General features: G+C 46.3%; 2 protein-coding genes across 7 annotated transcripts; one reads left to right on the top strand and one right to left on the bottom strand.

Moving 5' to 3' along the window:
• The first annotated feature begins 65 nt into the window (after window positions 1-65).
• Window positions 66-3,014, top strand: ARPC5L (actin related protein 2/3 complex subunit 5 like). The gene is made up of 4 exons (XM_071454044.1): window positions 66-252; window positions 382-465; window positions 711-887; window positions 2,448-3,014. The coding sequence occupies exons 1-4, from the start codon at window positions 124-126 to the stop codon at window positions 2,508-2,510; spliced, it is 453 nt and encodes a 150-aa protein (XP_071310145.1). The 5' UTR covers window positions 66-123; the 3' UTR covers window positions 2,511-3,014.
• Window positions 3,015-3,674: 660 nt separating this feature from the next.
• Window positions 3,675-19,840, bottom strand: GOLGA1 (golgin A1). 6 transcript variants are annotated; one of them, XR_011683653.1, is made up of 24 exons: window positions 19,685-19,840; window positions 19,010-19,318; window positions 17,508-17,598; window positions 16,123-16,197; window positions 15,537-15,634; window positions 15,052-15,084; window positions 14,407-14,535; window positions 13,968-14,137; window positions 13,481-13,592; window positions 13,262-13,357; window positions 12,918-13,043; window positions 11,995-12,090; window positions 11,450-11,545; window positions 11,040-11,192; window positions 10,721-10,816; window positions 9,912-10,001; window positions 9,004-9,106; window positions 8,575-8,732; window positions 8,252-8,413; window positions 7,705-7,764; window positions 7,005-7,169; window positions 6,736-6,822; window positions 5,763-5,915; window positions 3,675-4,524 (listed from the first exon to the last, which is right to left on the bottom strand). XR_011683653.1 is itself a non-coding variant. In XM_071454025.1 (23 exons), exons 2-23 carry the CDS (start codon window positions 19,142-19,144, stop codon window positions 5,835-5,837), a joined length of 2,412 nt encoding a protein of 803 aa, XP_071310126.1. In that variant the 5' UTR covers window positions 19,145-19,318; window positions 19,685-19,840; the 3' UTR covers window positions 3,675-5,834. The 6 variants fall into 6 exon arrangements, 5 of the variants coding, with proteins under 5 accessions (XP_071310126.1, XP_071310128.1, XP_071310127.1 ...); XM_071454025.1 differs by having other exon boundaries at window positions 3,675-5,915; XM_071454027.1 differs by lacking the exon at window positions 5,763-5,915.
• Window positions 19,841-19,947: the final 107 nt, after the last annotated feature.

Here is a 19,947-nt window from a genome sequence, read left to right as displayed (position 1 = left end):
CCCAGGCTCTGTTGTGTTTTTAGTGGCGGGGCGCGCGGGCCGGGGCGGGGCGCGGCGGCCGCGCGGGTTCCGGTTCCGGCGGGGCCGGCGCCGTTTCCGGCGGGCGCGGGCCGGGCGGCGGGGATGGCGCGGAGCACGCTCTCGTCCCGCTTCCGCCGCCTCGACATCGACCAGTACGACGAGAACCGCTTCGTGGAGGAGCCCGAGGAGGCGGCGGCGGCCGAGCCCGATGCCAGCCCCGAGGTGGAAGCGCTGCTCAGGCAATATCCTTTGGGCCGGGGGGGCCGGGGAGTCCCGGGCAGCGGCCGCGATCGCCGCTCGGGCCGGGGCCGCCCGGGAGCCGCGCTGCGCGTCCCGCAGGTCCCGGTTTGAGTCCTTGACCGCCGCCGCACAGGCGAGGCGCTGCGAGCCTTCCACACGGCCATCCGCAGCTCCCCGGGCAACACCAGGAGCCAGGCGATGAAGGTAGGGCCGGGCAGGGCTGCGGGCACAGCGGCACCCGGGCACAGCGGCACCCGCTGCGCTCAGCGAGCCTGTGCTGCATGGGCATCCCCCTGCGTTCGCCCCTTCCTCCTCTAACCCCAGCTCTGCTCACCCCGCTTACAGAAATAACCCAGCCTGGAGCGCGCCCATCTCTTGCCAAACACGAGTCTTGGATCGTTCCCAGCTGTTCTCGTTCTCACATTTCTCTCTTTACCTTGTCTTCCCAGGAGCAGGCCCAGGGAACGATGCTGAAAGTCCTCACATCTTTTAAAAGCAGTGAAATAGAACAAGCGGTGAATTCCTTAGACAGAAACGGTGTTGATTTGTTAATGAAGTACATTTATAAAGGATTTGAAAAGCCAACAGAAAACAGCAGTGCAATATTACTTCAGTGGCATGAAAAGGTACGTGCTAGGGGCACTCTTGGCTCAGCCACGCTCGCAGGGTCCTGGCCAGTGCTTTCAGGAGAGAAGCAGGTGGTGGCAGGGCCTCATCCCTCAGGAGCTCAGTGTTTCCTTTCATCTTTGGTCTCTCTGAGCCTGCATTCACAAAGCCTTTGCCTGTATTTCAAACCTTGCCCTCTGCCATGGGGAGAGGGGACGGGGCAGGGAGTTCTCCCTGCAGGGGAAAGCCTCGTGCTGCCCTTGAGATGTCCCGGGAGAGATGGGGCAGCTGCAGCCTCCTCCGGGGCCCAGCTCAGGGGGCTCAGGCTGGCAGTTTGCATCAGCTGAGTCACAGGCTTTAGCAAACCTGTTTGGTTCGCCCAAACAGGAGAGGATTTTGAGGTCTCCAGAGATTCCATTGGGCACCAGCAGGGGCCTCTTGTTTCTGTGGAATGTCAGCTGTGAAATAGGGAGTGTGGGATGTGTTCAGCAGCTGCCTGTGGAGCCTCCTTCCCTGTCTGTGGTGGCTGAGGCAGCTGCTGGGTGCCCCTGCCCCCGGGCAGGAATCCAAGTGAGATCTTCCCCCACTGCAGGGGTTTCAGCTGAAGCCCTGGCTGTCAGTGCTCCAAGGAAAACTGATCCCTGGGAATGCTGCAGCTCCCTGTGCAGGGCAGCTGCTGTGAATGCTGCTGTCCTTTTCCCAAGGTGCAGAGCTTTTCCTGCTGTACATAAAGCTGGTGTACCATGACTCCAGTCATTGCTGCTGTCACCAGTTTTGCCAAGCCTTGACGAGGAGGAGGGAATTTCTTGAGACAGCAAAGAACATGTTTCTACTTGTTTTTTGTTGTTTTTTTTTCCTGTTGTTTCCACTGAGGTGCTTTCAGGTGAGGTGGGTGGTGCTCCCAGCGTGGGAGGTGACACAGCACCACCCTGACTGGTACTCAGAGCGTGCAGGGACATGAAAGGCATCTCGTCCTCTCTGTTGTGAAAGGAACAAGGCGGGTCTGAGTAGGCAGGGTTTACAGCCTGGTGTTCTGCTTTGTGGCAGTACTGGTAGGATGTGTGGCTTGCTCAGAGCAGAGTCAGCTCAGTGGTAGTACCAGTCTGTCCTCTGGAAAAGGCCTGTGGCAGGTCTGGGAGCTCAGGAGCATTTACCTGTCAGGTCCTGCTCCAGGTGGGTGCTGTGCATTTGTCCAGCCTTGTTCCCCAGTGCCACGTCTCACTCTGCTCTCATACCCTGTGCTCTGTTGGATTGTGGCTCCAAAGTAAATGCCCCACTTCCAGCAGTCAGCTTAAATATTTTTTTCATAATCACCTCAATCTTCTAGACTTCAGAAGGAAACACTGTTCACATTGAGCGACACAAATGAAACCGAAGCGAGCCCCTCCTCCTCTCCTCAGGGATATGGGAGGTGGACATTCTGCAACACTGGAGCCCTCGAGATCCAAAAGCTGGTTAGATTGTGGAGAATGACAGTTTCTAGCTTTGGAGAAGAGCCATAGTCCCTTCTGTGGCTGAACTCTTCGGTGTTTGTTCTGTGTGGGGCGTGGTGACACTGTAACCTCTCTCCTTTCCCACAGGCACTGGCAGTAGGAGGCCTGGGCTCCATAATAAGAGTTCTCACAGCAAGAAAGACTGTGTAAAGACTGTTAACTTGGACAGAGGTGACGGTCAGGTTTGGACTCAGAAGAAGGAATGAGCTGAAATTACACTGGTCCATCTATTAGAGATTGCAATCTACTGAAATCCTACAGTAACCTCCTCTTGGAATGCTTTTAACCTTAAAGGTGGGGAAGAGTAAAGGTATTCCTGCATATTCCGACTATCACATATAGGAGCCAAGACATTCTCCTGCTCCCTTCTTTAACAGGCAGAGAGAAGGCACACTCCTGCCTCCTCTGCTGTAAGTGAACAGGTATTTCAGATGCTGCTTTAGCCAGGTGTGGTGATACAAGCTCCCGTGTGTCCTGCTTAGTCCCAAGGTAGCTGTGTCCAGGCTGAGGTCCTGCAGCTGAGGGTGGGAGAAGAGCTCTGGGAATGGCGGCTGAACGTGTGGGTGAAGGACTCTTGGACTCTGGGCTTGGGGTCATGTAAAGTGAAGTGCCTGCTGCATCAATAAAGGTCTTGGATCACGTGAGTTAAATTTATTTTCAGCTAAATTGTAAGTCTGACACTTATTCCAAAGCAGGCCTGCAAAAACCCAGTCCAACCCAGTGTCCACCTTTTAGGACTGCTCCTAACTCCAGCAACTTAGAGAATTTGTCCTCAAATCCAGCTCTGTCCTGGATGTAGGGAGTGAGACCAAGCTCAGCTGTCCCAATCAAGACTTATAAGATGTAGTGAACAGAACACATAGTAAGGACCCCGAGTTTGATTTTTATATTCTTGTCCACGCTAGAAAGTCAAGCAGATACTTCAGGAGTTGTGCTTTAAGTATGAGTGTGTCCTCTGCCCAGGCAGGACGCGCTCCTGGATCCACGGCTGTGCCCTGGCCTCTCTGGCAGGGCTCCCTGCCCTTTGGCACCAAGGAGCAGCTGCCTGGGGAGCCCCAGCTCCACCCAGTCCTCACTTCCATCAGCTGCTCAAAGTGCAGCAGCAGCTGGTCCTGGTGGGAGGTGATTTTGGAAGCAGCAGTGGCACAACTCATTGTGACACAACTCCCTCTGAGAGGCCTTGGTGGCACAGCTGGCACACCCATCCTCACCCTGGGCAAAGGTGGGGCTTGGGTCATGGTTTAAAAGTCAATTTAAAATAGTCATAGCATCCCAGGGGAGATAACCAGAACTATAAAAAGAAAGAAATCAAGATTAGGGGTTTGATCCAAAATGTATTGCACCACAAATTTCATAGTGTTTCATCATACAATCCATATTTACAGCATAGAAGGAAAGAAGTCCAATGGTGATAGAAAGGATTATGTATAACCACTGTTCTGAGACAAGGGAAAGTGCATTAGCTTTTTAATACATGTATACACACCAGTCTTGCTCTGATACCTAACGAAAATTCAACACTTAAGAACTAGTTTATGGTAAGTTGATCCTTTATGAGCTTTGGGATCTGAAACTGAAGTTGTTAGTGAATATATAACATAAGATTTTACTTTGTCACTCCGTTCCAGGCTGCCTATCCTGCTTTCCTTGCTGTTCAGTAACCTTTGAAGCCAGGATCAGCATAAACCCAGCAGTCATTCAGCAGGGAGCAGGGGAGTGAGGGAGTCCTGATCCCTGGTCCCACAGAAACAGGGCAAGGCAAAGGGACATTAGAAAGGAAAATATCTCAGAGAATAAAATCTTCCCAGGGTTATTCCACCCTGCTGTATCTCAGTAGAGAAACAGTTGAAATAAATGTACTTTTTGATTGTCTATTTTCACAGCAGAGCAGGGCTGAACCCTCCCATGCTCTGTCCTGTCTGGAAGTGCCATGAATCTGGTTACTAAAGACTGTTTGGACAGTATCAAAAAATTCTGTTGGTTTTCTTGACTTCAGACAAATCCAACCTGTCTCTAAGTGAGGAGCAGCACCTGTGCCCAGTGACAGCTCCTGGGAGTACCTGTGTCTGAGGTGGGGCTGCCTGGGAGACCAGCAGGCTCTGGATCCTCTGGATCAGCACATTCACCTCCTGCTGGAGCTCCACTGGAGAAAGCTTGAATTGCCCTGAATATATTTAACAGAAGAATTGTAAGAGAATTCCCAGAACTGCAGCATGCTCACTGAATTCCATACATGTGCAGATTTTTGGAAACAGGTCTCAGTTTTCAGGAATCACACTTAGTGCTGCTTCCCATTTGGATCCAGATTTTGCAGTGGTGTTAATAACTCTGGGCAAAATTGTGCTTCCAGGGAGGAAGTGCCACCTTGGTCCCCTGTCCTTATTTTACTAAGAAAACAAGCTGCTGGAACCACAACTTGTTCACTAAGAGTTGAATTTTGCCCTCAAACCCCTCATGAGCAGCATTTCTTTTACTGTAATAGTCAGGAGTTAACAGTTAACATATTCATAACAGTTTTTAAGCATCAGTATTTGAAGTACAGAAAACCACAACCAAAGAGGCAGATCCTGGTTATAAGGATTTGTTGCTAGCAGACTTGGAAGAAAAAAAATGAATCAAAATGTTTAGTACCAGCATTCTTCACCCTTTGTAACTAGATTTTTATTTTTTTAAATAAAAGGTATTTTTCAGCGTGGATTTACAATACCTGGAACTCAGCTTCAAAAATTTAAAATGGTTTCCTACCCCTTTTCCCACTGCTAACAACCCATGGAACAGGCTAATGGATTAGTTTTAAAGGCGACTGAGGATTAGGTACTATAATTAAGACCATTTTAAATATTATTTTTCTTTAAGAAAAGTAAAATCAGACAACTCTAAAGTTGTGCTCTCAAATTAAATAATCAACATGCAGCCTTGAGGGCTGCAGGCCAGGATAAATGCACCTTAAATTACACAGTGATATGAAAAAATGCCAACCATTAGTTAATGTCAGTATTAGAAGGCAAGGCAGAGTTCTTTTTTGGTTAAAGCTCCTGCTCCTGTCCTGTGAAAGGCTTTACAAACCATCCCACTCTAAACACTCTTCTGCCAACACATTTTTCATTGCTGGCTTCCCACAGCCAGACAAGCAGCTTTTCTGTGCCCAGAGTCACTGGACTGCAGCACCCTGGAACAGCAGCTGGAATCAGCATCCCAAGAGACTGAGCTGGCAGCCAGAGAGGTGCTCAGAACCCTCTGGTGCCAGGGACCCAGGAGTGCTGAGCACAAGGAGCTGCTCCCGACTCCAGCCCAGAGCTGTTCCAGTCTGTAGTGAAAATGTCTCCTTGCACAGTATTAGTTTTGTAAACAGAGCCAGAAGTTCTTGTACAAAATACTGCAATGACAGTGATTAAGACACACCTGGACCAGTGTGTTCAGCATTCTTTTCACAGAAAGAAGTGCCTGGATACTGCCTGCCACCTTCGGGTTCCCTTAAGGCCACAGAGTCCTTGGGCTCGAGATAGACGGGCGGATGCTGCCTTTGGGGGACGGCTTTGACCCAAACCAGGACATCTAGGACACAACAGCACAGCACACATCACACAGGGTCACACCTCCAAGGGGTGAAAGAAACAACATGGTACACAGCCATGTTCTCATCATCTGATGGAAAGAGCTATTTATAACTCAGAATGCTCCAGACTCCAGACTGAAGGGGAGGCAGCTTCACACAATCAGATCTGGAAGGAACAGCACCCACTGCCCACAGGTGAAAATGAAGATTATACTTACATATATTCCTTTAAAATAATTTCAAATTAGAACTCTACAGTCATTTAAACATGGTGCCTTTAGTCAGTGTAGCATTAGTGCTCCCTGAACCAGATGGTGAGGAAATCTCTTCATCTGCAGACTGAGCATCCCAACTCCTGGGTGGGCAGGGATGATGCAGGACCTGGAGCTGAGGCAGCACTCACTGCTGAACATTCCCTAACCACCACACAGCCAGGGCCAGGCAGATCTCAGCTCATGGAAAGGAGACACAGATCTTGGTGTCTGAGCCCAGGGTCAAAAGGACAAACCCAGAGTTAGGCTCTGCTGTTAAACACTGACTCTGTTTGGGCAAGGAGCTCCCAGCTTTTCCCCTCAGATCAAGTCCACTGGCAAAGCTGTGCTCCAACTCCTCTGAGCACCAGAAAGCTGCTATTTCCCTCACTGAAAGGGACAATTCCTGGCATGCATACGGTCAGCTAACATTTTAATAATAAATTACATTTATTATTCTACCTAACATTTGGAAAAAAGCCACTTTTCCTAATCTCTCAGCATCTAGGAATTTTAATTGTCTCATTAGAGACCACATATAGCCATATGGCACCTAATGGCACCTTACCTTGTACTCCAGAGTTTCTTTGAGCATGTTTTCTTCCTCTTGTGAAAAATTCAGTAACACAGACACAGCTTTAATGAGATGGAATGCCTGAAAGAAACCACAGAGTTGTGTTCCAAACACGTTGCTGTCAGCTATTTTGTTTTATTGCCCCCACTGTACATTTTTTAATTGTAAATTATCGAACTGGCATGAAGTGTCCTAAGGAGGTGACAGGTGGCAATTTCTAGAGAAAGACAGATGTAGAAAGAGAAGGTAAGTGGCACCTTTACCTCAGACTCCCTGCAGGACATGAACTTTAGTACAACATGTTTAAGGTACTCGAAGTTTATCTCCCTGGAGTCGTTCAAGTCAGAGTTGTTGGTGACAGTCACAGAAGCATTAGGCACTTCAGAGTTTGCACGTAGCTCAGGTACCTCACTGTCAGGCCTTATTTTCTACAGAAAAATAAAAAATCCACAGAGGAAAAAGAGAGGTACATTGCAGATGCTGTTAGCTTGACACTGGGAGGGGTCTGGGTTGAGGATATCTAAAGAGGGTTGTACCCACAGGTGGGTACAAACTGGGCATCAACAGCTCCTCGTCCTTCATGGGGTCACAGCAGAGAAGGGTCTCCAGCTGTCCCTACACCCCAGGACAGGAGCTGGCTGATGTCAGTGTTCTGTGTACGTTACCCAAACCAGCACAGAATTGGCTCCATGGTGGAAACTGTCCCTTGGTAATTTTCTTCTATCACTAACCTGCTCTGAGCCTTTCAAACATGGGCTTTCTTCAGAGTAATTTTCAACATCAGAGCAAAACCAACAATTTTAAAACCTCTGTTAATTTTCTTTTAAATAATTTTCTTTTTTCTTGGAGAGATAAACCATTGCAGAGGATGCAATGGGAGTTAGCAGTCAAGCTTTTGGAATAACAGTGCAAGTACCTGCCAGTAAGTGCCATCTGAAGAGACTGAAAACACACAATCCTTACCAGCTCTTTCTGGAGAGTTTTCTTGAGTTCTGTCATTCTTTGCTGAAGTTGCTTTATCATCTGTAAGCACAGCAAAGGAGAGTTTAACACAGTATTCATTGTCAGGACCCCCAGGTATCTGGAAAAACCCATGATAAACAAATACTGAATGAAATGATAATTAACCAACAGTGACAGCTGTGAAGAAGCACCTGAGAGCCTTGCCTTGCCAGCTGCACACAGCAGCAGGCATGTGACAGGACACTTGGGCTTTCAGGTGACAGCACCGTGGAACTGAACCCAGTTCACTCAGAGAGCTCTGCAGGAAAGCTGTGAATAGCATCACTGGGTGCATCTTTCTGCCAAAATGCATCAGGATTCATTCAGCTCTTGCTGCAGTTTTTATTCATGGTTGGGAGATACTTATGCAATCCAGAGAAACACATTTACTCACAACATACTGGATTCAAATGGAACAGGCCTGTCCTTTTAAGGCTGCAGCACAGGCAGCACCAATTACTTGGCTTCCTAATTAAAAGGGGAAAGACTACCAGTTGTTTCTGTTCACCTTGTTTTTCTCAGCAATTTGCTGTTCCAGCTCTCTGTTATCCTTCTGAAGTTGAACAACATCTGCAGCTGCCACCTCTCCATTCTGTTCCACCACAGAGTTTTCTGGAGAAGGCAAATGCTCATTGCTCAAGGCCCTCGTCGATTCCTCCAGTTCTAAAACCTACAAAAATAAACATGGAGAGGTATCATGACATTTGCAGCCCAAGAACAGTCCCCAGGGAGAAAGCCAGGCTTCTTTCTGGTTCTCCAGGCAGGACAGAACTGGGGGGCTCCTGCACACCTCCCTCTTTTCCTGAGAGAATGGATTTGAACTGCACTCACATTTTTCTCATGCTCTCTGGCCAACAGGCACTCCTGTACCTGCAGCTTCAGCTCATCAATTTCTTTTCTTGCTGTTTCCTCTATCTCCACTGCTTGGCTCTGCCTTGCTTCTATGTCCAGCTGTAGCTGATGCACCTGCAGCAAGACAGCTTCATGGTCTGGGAAAGGAGAGACCTGCTTAGTATCAGTGCTGCACATCAGATGGGAGATTCTAATCCATTTGGTCTGTCATGAAGACAGAAAGCCAGGGGAGAAACAGAAAGACAGAAGAGAGACTGTCCAATTGTTAGTGAACAATAAACCATTTTCAAAGTGCTAAAAGATTAAATATGAAAGAGAAATCTAGAAAAATTACAATCTACCAGGCAAGGCCAGAACTAGAGGCTCTACTTGAATTGTTTGGGATGCAGTAGACTCATTTGGTCTAACCTTGACTGAGTTGGTTCAGTTCTTCCTTCTGTTTTAGCAGCAGATCACATTTTTCATCAATCAGCTGGTCTTTCTCCTTTATTAGGGTATTCAGATGTGAAACCTTCAAAGCAGGAAAACAATGAACAGAAGCCATTAAAGATATAAAACAGGAAGAGGGTGTTGAAAGTTCCAACATCCTTCAGAGGCCCAGCAGGCATCAATCACCTCCACAGTGCTGCCTCAGGAACAAGCACTGAAGTTATTACTGGAAGAGCTAAACCCCACCTGGCTTCTGTGCCACCATCAGACTGTCACAGCCAGCATGTGGCAGCTGCAAGGCCCCTGAGCAAAACAGGAGATGGCCTTAAACCCCTTCTCCACAGATCTGGCCCAGCAAGCACAGATCCACAGCAGTCCCAGAAGAATAAAGAAACCAAAAGATGGGACTAACTCCAGTCAAACACGTTCAGTTGACAGTTCCCACTTTAAGCAAACACAAGCTCACATTATCCACTATTTTTTATACAGGAAGAGCAAAACAAGACTTCCTAGAACTGACATTTGGTACTGGATACAAGCTCCTCCCTGTGAGGAAATGTACAATTTTACCACTGCTCTGCTCCAGAGGAACCCAGATGTGACACAGCACTGAAAGGAACTAACCAGAACAAACAGGTTTCTCTCAAAGAAGCTGCCAGATGTAGGAGGCTCCCCATGGCCAGTGCACTGAGACAGGAACACCTCACAGAGGACAGGACTCTGAAACAGTCTCAGGTTTACTGAGGCAACAACTGCTGTCTCACATGCTGTGGGTATGATTCTGACCAAGGGTCTTGCATGTTAGGATAAATAAATCCAAACCTAGTTTGCTCTTTGAAAGGTTGGGATGTCTCAAATACATTTTAAAACAGTCATTATTAACCAACCTGCTGCTGCAATTCCTCTCTCTGTTTCCTTGTTTCTTCCAATGCTTTGGCAATTTCCACACTGACAGTTTCTCTGCTGCTCATCTCATTCTGCAAACCAGAATTAATTGAGAGGTTATGTGAGACAATTAAATCAAGTCAGTCTCTCATCTTGAACCCCAAATCCACTAGGACTACAATTAAAGTGTTCTGACACACTACATTTTCCAAATGAGTTAGGTTTGTTTTACTGACTGCTGCTCTCTGCATATGCAAGAGCAGCACAGAACTGATGTAAGAACCCAAACAAACCCAATGCTTACAAGATCTTTCAGCTTCAAGTCTCTATTACAAAGAAGTAGCTCCTTGCTACAACAGATCTTTATTCCAATTGTGCATCCAGGAGTAGCTATGAAAAAAATTTCAACCATCTAAAATCACAGTCAAAAATGGATAAACTGTAAACACCCAACTAATTTAAGTTTTAACTTTTTGGTTTGAACACTCTAAGTGGAATCTGATGTTGAACCATCCTGTATTCACTACTGCTAACAGGATTTCCAAGCTCTTCACATCCCTGACAATATGGGAATGTATTATTTCTGCCTGATTTAGGCAGACCCAAACGTTCTGGTTCAGAAAAGGGTCAGCCCTTTGTAATGCTTCTCCAACACATTTCTGCTGAGTACCAGAGATGATTTACAGCTCCAAGTACCTGCAACCTGAACAGAACAGGCCTCCCAAGCACTGAATGTAACCCACAGTGGTGTTCATTGCTCCCCAGCCTCAGCTCTGTCCCAAGACAACGCCAGTTCCCATCCAGCCCTTACCTTTAGCCTGTTCAGTTCAGACTCTTGTTGTTTTAATGAACTCTCACACTCTTCTTTGCTTCCCTTGAGGTTTTCATTTTCCTTTTCCAACTGGCTCTGTAAAATAAAGTGTTTAAATACACAGTACAATTATTCTAATGCTTTGTTTAAACAATTAAACACATCTAATGTTCTGCTCATATTTAGTGCCTCAAAGTATGATATCTTCTGTTATAATGCCAGGAATTAATAAGAACATCCAAAGAAGCAAGCTCTACAAGCTGTGCTAAAATCATGTTGTGAAGACTCTCCCAACCCACCAGACAGTTTCTGTACTTACAATCCTGTGCTGAGTTGTTGTTTTCTCCAATTCCCAAGCTTTTTCAAGAGCAGCAATCTGAGACTCCAGCCCAGTAACTTTCTCATCATACTGATGTTTTTCACTTAAAATCTGTTGCTGCAGTTGTTTTCTTTCATCCTCTAGATCAGTTTGCTTAAGAGAATAAAGAAAACCACATTAATAGAATGGTATTTTGACATCATTCTGACAAGATCAGACCCCATTCCATGAGACACTCTCAAACTGAGGAACACCATTCCTTTGGCAGCAGTGTCATGTACTCACAGAGCGGAGTTCAGCAGACAAACAGCAAGAAAACAAACATTTGAATAACAGAACAGAGAAGTGATTGTCTCTGGGGATGCTGAAGACTGATCAGTTCTGGTCAGTGAAACATGCAGGAGACTCACCAGCTTCTGGATCTTCAGATCCTGGTCTGCAGCTGTTTCTTTGCTCTTTTTCAGTGTTTCTGTTGCAATCCGTAGTTTCTCTTGCAGTTCTTTATTCTAAAATTACACCATTAATTAAATTCCTTATCCACTGGCACCTATGTTATTTTAAAAGTTTGCATAGTACAGAGTGGCCCAGGAGGGGAAGGTAAACATTAAATCCCTGAAGCCACAGACATAGAGAGGCTGCCTATTTGACACATGCAGGTTTTAGAAATTCTTCACCACAGCACTGCCCCAGCAGTGCTTGCACCTGAGTTATTTGTTTCTTACTACAGGGAGGATCTGCACAAATCCTCTATCTTGACCTCTAGGCCCTCCTCCACTCATGACGTGGGGAGATGCCCAGAATCACTGACCAGTTATTCTCCTTTCAAGACTAAATGTGACTAAATGTGATTAAATGTGCAGTCTCACCTTGGGCAGGGAGTGCAGTGAGGGGAGGAGGAGTAGGGCACAGAGGATGAAAAGAGTGGCAATCTGTGGTGAAATTAGAAACTGCTCACCTGTGTTTCCAGCTGGTTCAGAGCCTGGCTGTGCTGTGTCCTGTCTGTCAGTACCTGCTGCCTGCTCTCCTCCAGCCTCTGCTCAAGAGCAGCTTTCTGAAGGTTACATTGAGGTGAAGAACACGAGCAAGGATGGACAAAGACATAAGTTGGGGGGGTAATAAAAATTTTCCTTCTTATTTCACTTATAAGGTCAAACTAAAATAGGACACAATGTTTTAATATCCCTAGGTAACTTTAAACTGCCTTGAGTTTACTAAGCCAAATCCTTTTGTCACAGCAACACAGGGGTGATGTGACTGTAGGCACCCTGATCAGGGAAAAGCAAACATCCCCAAGACCCATCTGGGGAAACATTGCTCCAGGCTGATTCTGAGCAGGAGCATCAGTGCTTGAGAAAGAGATCAAGAAGCAATGAGAGAAAGGGGATTAACCACAGCTAAGTTTCTGTTTCCAGCTGTTGTTCAGCACTTCTGAGGCTGAGGCTTTCAGCATACAACATTCTGTTTGCACACCTATGTGCAAACAGTTCCCCTCCCTGCCCCTGGCCTTTCCAAAGAACAAGGAAAAGCATTCACTGTGCTTGTGAGGATTAATTAGAAAAACTCCCAAACTGTCCCACCTCCTGTGGGGATGGCAGAAAGCTGCTCTCTTCCTTCTAAGCAGTCAGATGCAGTGCCCAAACAGACAATGCAGAAAGGCCAGCACAGACATCTGTGCAGGACCTACACAAACAGGCTCAGTGCAGCCACCCACATGTTCTGCCCAGCACAGTGTGCCAAAACACACTGCCAGGACAAACGTGGCTGTGTGACATCAGCAGCTTTCTTTGCATGGGTGAGATGTAATGTAAGACCTAAAAAACCCAAACCAAACAACTCACTAACACTGTACCTCTAAGCAGCCTTTAACTGTGCAATTACCTCTTTGAGCAGCTCCTGCACATGTTCATCTCCTGAGAGATTCCTTTCTAGCTTTTTTTCCAGGGAAGACACCTTTTCCTGCAGCTGTTCAGTATGTCTATCTCTCTCAGCAAGTTCAAAAGTCATCTGTGAGAATGAGAAATCACAGAATCTTTTTGTAATGAAGCTTCCAGCTGATCTGTTGCGGTTTGATTTTTGGAAATGCCAATAGAAAGGAAAGTCCTATTTAAAAAGATAATTTAATCCTGGAACACTTTCTGGACACCAAACGTCCAACTACACAAAGCTGTACATTACCCAAATGTGCACACCAGGAGCAGCACATGCATCTGAAAGCACCTCACCTTTTCCTTCTCCTGCTCATATTCCACCTTCAGAGATTCATGCTCCACTTGTAACATTTCCAGTCTCTTCTCACAACCAGAACCAGCCACTCGAGCCTAAACATTTTGAGAAATTACTTACTTTGAAACTTAAATTTCCAACACCACATAACTGATATCTAATCTAACTTCTGCAGACATGGAGCTCTTTGAATCAAATCTCACTTGGCTCAAACTTACATTTTGCAAGTCTACAGAAAGCTGGTGAATGACAGTTTGTAGCTCCTGTTCTCTTAATTCCAGAGCAGTGATCTTATTTTCTGCATTTGTCTCAGCTGTCATTAGTTCATCTCTTCACAGAAAGAGAATAAAAACAAGTGACATAGCATTCCAGAAAAATAATCTTTAGCAGATAATTCTGCTGCTTATGAAAATGGACATCAACAAAATTTTCTTGTGCTAAAACCAGCCACCATCAATCACTGCTTGATTATACATTTTCAAAAAAAAGTGACAGTTAGCATTCCAACTATGAAAAAAGGAAATAATTTACAAAAAGAGTATTACTATCATTGGCTTGGCATTTACATCCCCATGGCCATAGCAGAGGCAAAAATTCAGTCAACTCCCTACATATATAAACTCTTCCAAAGAGACAGAAGTGAGCATGAAGTAAAAATACAGGGGAAACACATCCACTGCTCCCGTGGAAGCCTCAGCTCCATACCTGTGAGCCTGCAGCTGCAGGAACTGCTGCTGCAAGTCCTGGAGGTCCCTGCTCAGCCCCGAGGCCTCGGCCCTGGCCTCCTGCAGCTCTGCTCCCGCCCGGCTCAGCTCCTGCGCTCGCGCCTCCAGCTCCTGCTCCGCCCTGCTCAGACACTCTTCCTTTTTCAAAAGCTGAACATTAGAAGATCATCTTTGGCATTACAGATGACCAGTAACACCGATAAACCTTTTCACTGAAACCTGCCTGTTTCACTAATTTGTGGGCTGAATTAAGCGAGATAATAGACTATGTAATATTGTGTTCAGTACCTACTGTTGGGATTTTGACACTAACCAAATCTGTGTACAAGCACAAAGGCTGAAAAAATGTATGCTGGGCTACCACTAACTTAATATCCTAGTAAAAAATTTAGGAAATAAAAAGTTGAAAATATTCTTACCATGTGTTTAACTTTGGCAATTTCCTGCTGCTGAAAGCCCTCCAGTTCATCGATTTCATCTCGTTTTTGGAAAAGGTTCAAACTCTGCTCCCTCATTTCTTGTAACTGTGTTTGAAGCATTTTTTTTTCCTGATAAATGAACAGAACCAAAGGATATCTGTATGCTCATGTCAAGTTAATGGGAGTTCAGGTAAACTCTCTGAGAAAGAAATCTTGTCTTGCAGCCATACAGTTCCTGATGGTGCTCCTTACAGAACTAGAAATCCTTTCAGATTCATGTCACAGTGAAAATTACCAAACTCAACAAAAAAAAAGAAATCTGAATTCATCACAATGCCACCAATGACTATCTAAGCTGAACTCTTAAAAATGGACAATGTTCCACCTTACAGAAGGACAACTTTCCCATCACAACCCATCGTTCTTCACTTCCCTGCTGAAAAACAAAACCAGAAAGACTTCCCCAAGCATTTGGGCTGGTAACAAAAAGCAAATGATTGGCCTCTCCCACTGAACAAAGACTAAATAATAAAAAGGGCTGAACAGAGTCGAGTTCTGATAGAGTTGGAAGTGTGCAGGATGGTGTGTGCAAATACACACAGAGCTACACTACACCCCCTGAGAAAAACATCCAAGGTTAATTACCTTTTCAACTTGAGTGAGTTTTTCCATCCACTCCTGAACAAGAAAGAAAGAAAGGAGAAAAAAAGATATCAAAATCTATTTGCAGACTGTCAAGGACAGCAATTATGGTTAAAAAAAAATAAATCAGCAGCAGTACAGTAACAGCCAGTGCTTGAATAAAGGCTGAGGAATCATTCATGCTACCCGAATACATAAGTCTTATGCAAGTAAAATAAATGTGACAACAGGCCTACTGCCATTGAATCTTATCCAAGCACAAGCTTAACCTTTCATTAGGAATTTCTGTGGGCTCTTGTAAAAACCAGTCGGAACAGTCTGAGCAGTGACAAGTCCTGCACCATTCCTGGCACTGAGCTCAGCACTCCCTCCTTCCCTCAGCACTGGCACACTCACACACAGGGCTGAACAATTATTTTAATTAATAGTAGCACCTGCTTAAAATATCAGGGTCATGAGAGTCTAAAGTCCTGCTCAAGCTCTCTTACCTTGTCCTTTTTTTCCAAGGCCAAAGCCATTCCTTCAGCCATCTTGGCTCGACTGGCCTGATGAGCTTCATTCTGCTCCTGAAACTTCCTCATGGAGGCTATCAACAGAGAACCACCAGCTATATTAAAAACTCATCTTTTAAAATTACTTCTCACTTTCCTGTAAGTTATTTATAACTTTAAAGAGTTTCTTCTGCAAGTAATTAGCCCCGTCTTGACTGTAGCACTAGCGCTGTGCTACTCATTCCCTCACGCTGCTTGCAGGCTGGCAAAGGGCCAAAGCTAACAGCAGACAGGGATACTGCTCCTTGCTGGATTAGAACAAAGCTGCAGGTTTCCAAGAGGTCATTCCTGCATGTGAGCCCCAAATTTGGCAGAGGGAGTACAATAACAACTTCATTCAACACACCGCTGCTGCTTTTTATGCTGTAAATAAGGTAACAACTTGTGTTCTAATTGTTCACACTACAGAGGTGCACAGTTTGAAAGGAAATCATTAGCACATCTGTACACCAAACCTCTTTCCTTCCAACCACAGCAATTTTCAACTGAACTGAACAAAAAGGAAAACAAGAAAAATACGTACAATCCTGATGCTTTTCTAATGCATTTTCAAGCTTCTCTTTTATCTTCTGCAGATTTCGGATCTGATCAGCATAATCTTGTGTGAGGAGGGAGAAGAACAGACCAGGAATGGACAGACATTGGGGAAGGACGTTTTTAGGGTAACACAAAAATTTAAAAAAAAGGAAAAAAAAAAAGAAGAGAAAAAAGGATGAGTGGCAAATGACAATGATTTTCTCAATCAGAAAATCATTCCTGCTGAGGAAAACTTGGGTGACAACAACAATGATCACAAGCAAATAGCTCTGTACTGTCCACAGGGTTGGCACAAACAGAAGGGCCTGTCCCAGGGGTGTCAGTCACACAGACAAGAGCAGAACCAGAGAATGAACAACTGTCTCTCCCTTTTCACTTCATCCCAGAACACTGACACATTTCACTCTGCTCAGGAAAGGTGTCTGGCACTGCAGGGTGCAGGGAAGGGTTAATTCATGGCCATTGCATCCATCTGCTCATTGCTGCAGTCCCACAGCACTGCCCTCACCCTCGCTCAGCAGAACTGACCCAGAGGGAATATAAACCAAACCAAGTGTACACACACCCTGGAGAGGGTCCTGTACGATGGAGAAGAGGATTTACTCACTGGCTGCCTGCCTGCGTGAGACTCCTGATGCCCAGAGCCTCCCTCTCTTGTGTTAAGCCCCAGCCAGCACTTTTAAGTTTACCTTGTGCAAGCAGATGAGCACTTGGGCCTTTTGAATTCCATGTGAAACAATTTCTGAAGCCTATATTTTCTTGAACTGACCAGAAGCCTGATAAGTCTCCAGAATAAATCAAAATAATCCTTATCTGGCTGTAACCTTCCCTAATTTTCCAAGGCCTCCCATGAGCTTTGGGAAGCAGCAGTGTAACACAGTTCAGCCCAGTCCCTGGTCCCTTCCCTACAACAGGGATGGGGAGCAGTGCCAGCCTTTCCTACAGCTTTACAGAACAAGGAATTAGAAAGAAAAAACCCTCAGGACTGTTTTATGTTGAATTCTTTGTTTCTTCTTCATTTCCAAGCCCACTTCTTTAAGGATGGCACTGTGTTACTGTCAGAAAGCTCAAACCCTATCAGAAACAAACTATACACACAAGTGGGGACAGATGCTGTTTGAAACATGGGACAGAAAGCTACCCAGCTGTTCCAAGCAATCACATAAATGTATTGTTGAAATCAGCAAAGACCCAGTTGCCTTCATAAAAAATTAATGATGCTGGATGCTCCCCTCTTGTCAATCAACAGGGCTGCTACAAATCAATTTTCAAAAGACCCTAACCCCATGGATTTTTAATAAATTAAACCATGTAAATTCAAAGGAAAACATTTCCTAAAATAACAAGTTTTATATGTATCAGGGCACATACCAGATAGCTTCACCTCCAGTTTTCTAATTTGTTCATTTCTTCTTAACAACTGGGATGAAAGATCCTCTCTGGAGCTGCTTCCATCAGAAGCCTTGGGAGAAAAGCAACACTCTGTAACTTACAAAATTCAGAAGAAGTGATCCTGCCATACATTAGGTATGGGATAATAACCACTCTCCTGCCTAGGAACAGCACTTGTTTTTCCCATGGAGGGGAAAATTGTACTAGCACAGCAGAATGTGTTAGAAATGCTGAAGGAGAAAACCAGCAAGGCTCAATAGTGCCAGGCTGCCTGCTCCCCAGAGCACACAGCTTGGGAAGGGGCTGGGGCTGGGACCTGTTTGTCCAAACTGTCACTGAGGAGATGGGGGAATGGAATCACTGAGGGGGAGGAAATCAGGCTCCACAGCACAGGCACCAGGAAAGGTCAAAGAGGGAGTCCTGAAAATCAAAGTCATTAAAAGAGAAGCAGTAATGCTTTTCAGGTGGGATAAACTCACTGATGCCCTGATGCAGCAGTTTGTCCACACAAAATCTGCTGCATAACTGACTTATGACACTCTGGTGGGTGTTGCTCCATAGAAGTCAACAGCAAGAGCAGTTAAACGAATATTGATAAAACGAGTAACTCTTGGGGGTTTTCTGAAGACCACTCAAATTCGTTACTTGTTTTGCCATTTCATTATTTCATTATTTTGTTTTGCCAATTCATTATTTGTTTGCCATTATTTGTTTTCTGTTCTACAAACTTGCAAGACGGCAAACGGAATTTCTACATGAGAATTTCCTAAGTGCTGAAGAAAAAAAAACTCAGAAAAACACAAGACTAATATATTTCCACAATAAAATGCATCTAAACATTAAGAGCTCCAACTTTCTGCTTGACACAACTGAAATTTCAGCTGAGCTTCAAAAAAAATTATTTAAAGCCCAACTGTGTAAACAAGTTCTTCACTCTGCAGACGCCAAACAGGGACTTGCTGCTGGCTATGCAGTGGGTCCTGCTGGCTCCAGAGTGGGGTGACACTGCCTTAATCCAGGCTTTCAGAAATGTGACAGCCAGCCATCCAGGGCAGAGGTGCCAGAGCATTCCAGGGTCTCACTTAACCCATGCGCTCCTGCAACTTCACTACTTGTTTAAACAATGTTTTATCGTGGAAGAGAGGAACTACAATGGTTTTGACTGCAAAAACACTGCACACGTTTTCAGCAGAGACATATACAATGTCTCAGGTAGGAAGAGTACCTGGAAGCCCAGAGGTAAAATGAAAACTGTTTACATGGGAATGGAAGCCTCCTGGCAACTACTATGCTTAACAAACGTTTTCTCTTCAATATTTAATTTCACTCAAGCTAATGATACATTTATGCATTAGGAGATACACTTACAAAGACACCGGAGCACGTTTTCAAATCACACCCTAGACTTTAAATGGTTGTCTGCAAAACCGTAATGAAAATACTGTCAGAGAAAGGAGATTTGAAAGCAAGGTGTAACTCACAAAGTCGTCTCCGGAGTCTGCTCCCACAGACGTGATCGATTCCTTGCTGACAGACCTGGGCATGCGGGCATTTCCTCCGGGCCTGGGAGCCACCGCTGCCTCCTCCGCGATCTTCTTCTTCAATTTGGCAAACATTTTACTGCTCTACAGCCCTGAAATATCCAGGTCCTTCAGAAAGCCACAACCGCCAACGTTTAATACGCTGACACTCTTGTCTAAAGCTTCCAAACGCTGAGACTGAATTCTGAGCCTCATGCACTGGTTTACTGCATCTCCAGCGCCACTGAAGCCCTCAAGGCCTGGCAGTACCTGCAAATCAAACAGAAATGGGTTCCACACTAAAAAATCCCACCGGCATGGATCATTTAAAGGTAACAGAAAGCCTTTTAACATCGCATCTGTTACAGCACGTTAAAAAATCGGGTCTCCCGGAGCAGAATCCGTTAAAGCCCCAAACCAACGGCCCCAAACGGCGGCGGGGCCGGGGCCCGGGGCCCAGGCGGGTCCCCTCAGCCCAGCCCATCCCGGCCCGGCCCGGCCCGGCCCGGCCCGGCCCGGCCCGGCCCGCGGAGGCTGCTCTGCTCCGAGGCACCGAGGGCCTGTCACCGCCGCTCTCCCGCAGCCCCGGCCCGGCTGCCCCCTCTTCTCCCGGTCCTCCGTCCCCTCGCTCCTCACCGCCCATGCCCGGCCGGGCCTCGCCGGTCCCGCGGCCGCCACCGCTTCCCCGGACACCGCCGACCCGGAAGCGCCGCGCGGGGCGGAAGCGGCGCCCGTCCCGCTCCGCCTCCGGTCCCGCTCCGCCTCCGGTCCCGCTCCGCTCCCGGCCCCGCTCCGCCCCCGGTCCCGCTCCGCCCCCGGCCCCGCTCCGCTCCCAGCCCGGCTCCGCCCGCCGACCGAGCTCCTCCCTCAGCGCCGCTCCGCCCTCAGCCCGAGCCCCG

The sequence above is a fragment of the Agelaius tricolor genome, unplaced genomic scaffold (assembly GCF_023055355.1).
Source record: "Agelaius tricolor isolate 1412-34295 unplaced genomic scaffold, bAgeTri1.0.p SCAF_38, whole genome shotgun sequence".
NCBI lineage: Eukaryota > Metazoa > Chordata > Aves > Passeriformes > Icteridae > Agelaius > Agelaius tricolor.
Note: the sequence above shows the minus strand (reverse complement) of the source record. Positions and strands in the feature narration are given on the sequence as shown.

Bases quoted from the DNA above. Each gene is read 5' to 3' on its own strand.
- GOLGA1 (XM_071454025.1), bottom strand. From the start codon at position 19,144: ATGTTTGCCAAATTGAAGAAGAAGATCGCGGAGGAGGCAGCGGTGGCT. The intron at 11,546-11,994 runs GTGAGCAGTTTC...GTGTAATTTTAG, and splicing joins TGAACCAGCTGGAAACACAG to AATAAAGAACTGCAAGAGAA. The intron at 10,002-10,720 runs GTAAGGGCTGGA...TCTGGTTTGCAG, and splicing joins CTGAACTGAACAGGCTAAAG to AATGAGATGAGCAGCAGAGA.
- ARPC5L (XM_071454044.1), top strand. From the start codon at position 124: ATGGCGCGGAGCACGCTCTCGTCCCGCTTCCGCCGCCTCGACATCGAC. The intron at 253-381 runs CTGCTCAGGCAA...TGAGTCCTTGAC, and splicing joins CCAGCCCCGAGGTGGAAGCG to CGCCGCCGCACAGGCGAGGC. The intron at 466-710 runs GTAGGGCCGGGC...TTGTCTTCCCAG, and splicing joins CCAGGAGCCAGGCGATGAAG to GAGCAGGCCCAGGGAACGAT.